Source organism: Etheostoma spectabile, chromosome 7 (genome assembly GCF_008692095.1).
Source record: "Etheostoma spectabile isolate EspeVRDwgs_2016 chromosome 7, UIUC_Espe_1.0, whole genome shotgun sequence".
In the NCBI taxonomy this organism is placed as follows: domain Eukaryota; kingdom Metazoa; phylum Chordata; class Actinopteri; order Perciformes; family Percidae; genus Etheostoma; species Etheostoma spectabile.
The window spans coordinates 17,853,167-17,855,911 of NC_045739.1; the positions used below are offsets into that span (position 1 = coordinate 17,853,167).

The window sequence follows — 2,745 nt, forward strand, 5'->3', positions numbered from 1 at the left end:
CAGCCTCCTTTTCCTCAGAGATCCAACAGAACGCGATGTTAGTTATGAAATTCTAACAATATCCATCCCTCTGTCTAGAGGAGGTGGGTGAGAGAGATATACATAACATATAACAGTATGTGACATATGTATAACTTATATGAAACAATATATTTTTATACATACACTACCGGTCAAAAGTTTGGGTTCACTTACAAATTTCCATTTCACTCCATTATAGACAGGATAGCAGCTGATCTGAGTGGGTGGCTGATCTTTAATGCAATATCTACATTGCCCATTATCAGCAACCATTCATCCAATGTTCCAAAGGCACATTCTATTTACTAATCTGATATCATTTGAAAAAACTAACTAAGAAAACATTGGACAACCCTTATGCAATTTTGCAAGCACATAATGTAATCTAAAAACTGCTGCCCTGGTTAAAAAAACAAGGCAACTGATCTCAGCTGGAATTCTGTGTATAATGGAGTGCAATGGAAATTTCTAAGTGACCCCAAACTTTTGACCGGTAGTGTATATATAATATATATAATGATTATATGTCATATATGTTGAATATATGTCACATACTGTTACATAACATACTATATGATATAATATATTATACAAACATATATATATTTATATTAGTGTGTCAACAGAAGTGCCTCTTCAAGCTAGACCCATAGCAGCATAAGTATGAGCTGGACCATGGCAAACCTGAGCCCTACAAGGGTTAGTAGATGAATTGCACATCCATGAAGCGAAGCAGAGAACTATTGTATTTCATTATTTCACAAATAAGTCTTTGCTCATATGTCTTGCTGGGTCTTTACTAGAAGAAAAGAAAACGGTAAACAACGGCAGAGCAGACAGCAGCATTGCCGTCAATGCTTCAGTTTGATTCAATGACCTACTTTGTCGGATCACACCTTTCATTCACCATTAAAAAACTCATCTGCAGTTTTTCTGAGAGTCCTCAGACAGAAAAATAGAGTGATGCGCACCCTTTGCTCAAGTACTCAAAATCCTGGCCAGCCAGCGAGAGCTACGTTCTTTTGACTTCACATTGGCGCATACAACCTTGTGTGCGGCTAGTGTGCCGGACGCTTAAATCTCTTCTTTTTTTTTTTTTATCCACTCAGTACTGAATGCATCTGTGTTATTTCTACAATATAATAGTGTGAAGAGGTAAATCTTCTAAAATTCATTAATTCAAGTCATGGGCAATTTTAGACCCTTTTTTAAATTTCAAATTTAGTGCTACAAGTTAGAGTTTGCAAACTTGTTTGTTAGTCACAGAGGACAAACAATTACAGGTTCAAAGGGCTTGAAACAAGTTTAATATCCTGAGGCGCTGTAGCCAATGCCGTGCACCTGTAACCCAGTCAAGGAAAGGGTTTTTGGCACAACTGGCCAAAACTACTTTGGCCAGATGTGCCAGACTCATGCCTTTGGCTGAGTCTCTATCTAATCTGTCAGAGGAAGAGCAGTAGTGTGGTTGTGAAGTTTAATGTTGGTAGTCCCCAGAGATTAAGTTGGTTGTTTCATGGCCCAGATTAGAACACAAATTGAAATGTAAGCAACTAAAATTGCTGAATGTTAGAACATTGTTTCAAATTGGTCGTTTTTACTGGGACTTTCAAAGTGTCAGGTTTAGGTATTAATCATGGTATTAATAGTGTCAAAAAATATAGGCCGACGTTGTTTAGAAGATATCCCAGAGATTATTGGTTAATTAAGTTATTGATTTAGCTGGGGGATTAACACTTTTACAAGGCGCTGTATCCGTGTCACATTCTCTAAAGGTCTGATCCTAGAATCGCCCCTGGTTCAAATCATGTTTTTAGTGTTTCAAGTAGCAACCATTTGACTGATACTGTTATTATTCCTCCTCAGCAGCACAAAGCCACTTCTTGTCCCAGTTCCTGCTGGACAGTGTTCCTCAGCACCTGTACAGCATCCACGCCCAGACATATGGCAACAACAGTGTGGCCAACCTGGTCCTTCCGCCAATGGTCGACTGCATTTCCTCAACGTCCACCACCCAGCAGGACAGACATCGGCCCATCGAGGACAGGAGCACTGCAACTGCACAGGCTGCTGTCCGACACGTAGACAGCAGCTCGCTGTCTGAGGATGATGTTTTTTATAACTAGGCTCAACAGGAAAAGAAGCCAGCAAAGTTGATGGCAATTGCTGATGTGAGCCTCACTGAGGGGACTTCACTCTCAGCCACCAGCAGTGAATGTCGGTGAGATATTGCAAGAGGCAATTCTTCAAATGGCTTGTCTGAGAGGGTTTCAGCGCCTGCATGGTCTTCAGATACAAAGACTCTAAATTGTATTTTCTCCCCTGTAGAGGATTATACTTTTGTGAATGTACATAGTTTCACTATTACATTTTTGTTTTGTAATCAGTGTACATTGAACACTTTCATATTATAGGTAGACCTGAACTGTGAAAAGTCCAACAACAACTGGTGTAAATATCTTGTTATTAAACATAACACATGTTTAATATATGTGTTGTACAAGACTGTACAATTCAGTTTTTGATCCCTTTTTCCTTCACATTGATGATTGAACAATTAAATTCAACCTAAAGCAGTTGGAGTAGAACCAAAAATTGAAAGAAATGCGGACACACAGTTATGTCTGAGTCCCAGCTATGGTTAGCTACAGTGGAAGGGAAGTTTTGTGCATCAACGACTTCATTTCCTTCCTTTTTAGGCAACAATTTACATTGGAAATACTTTTA

General features: G+C 39.0%; 1 protein-coding gene across 2 annotated transcripts in view; it reads left to right on the top strand.

The window, feature by feature from the left end:
* fam131c (family with sequence similarity 131 member C) overlaps positions 1-2,509 on the top strand; it is a 14,202-nt gene extending 11,693 nt beyond the window's left edge. Inside the window, exon 6 of one of the 2 annotated variants that reach the window (XM_032521706.1) lies at positions 1,885-2,509. In XM_032521706.1, the coding sequence (XP_032377597.1) occupies positions 1,885-2,144 (260 nt within the window). In that variant the 3' untranslated portion in view covers positions 2,145-2,509. The remainder of the gene's footprint in view (positions 1-1,884) is intronic. The other variant, XM_032521707.1, reaches the window with a different exon arrangement.
* The last annotated feature ends 236 nt before the right edge of the window (positions 2,510-2,745 follow it).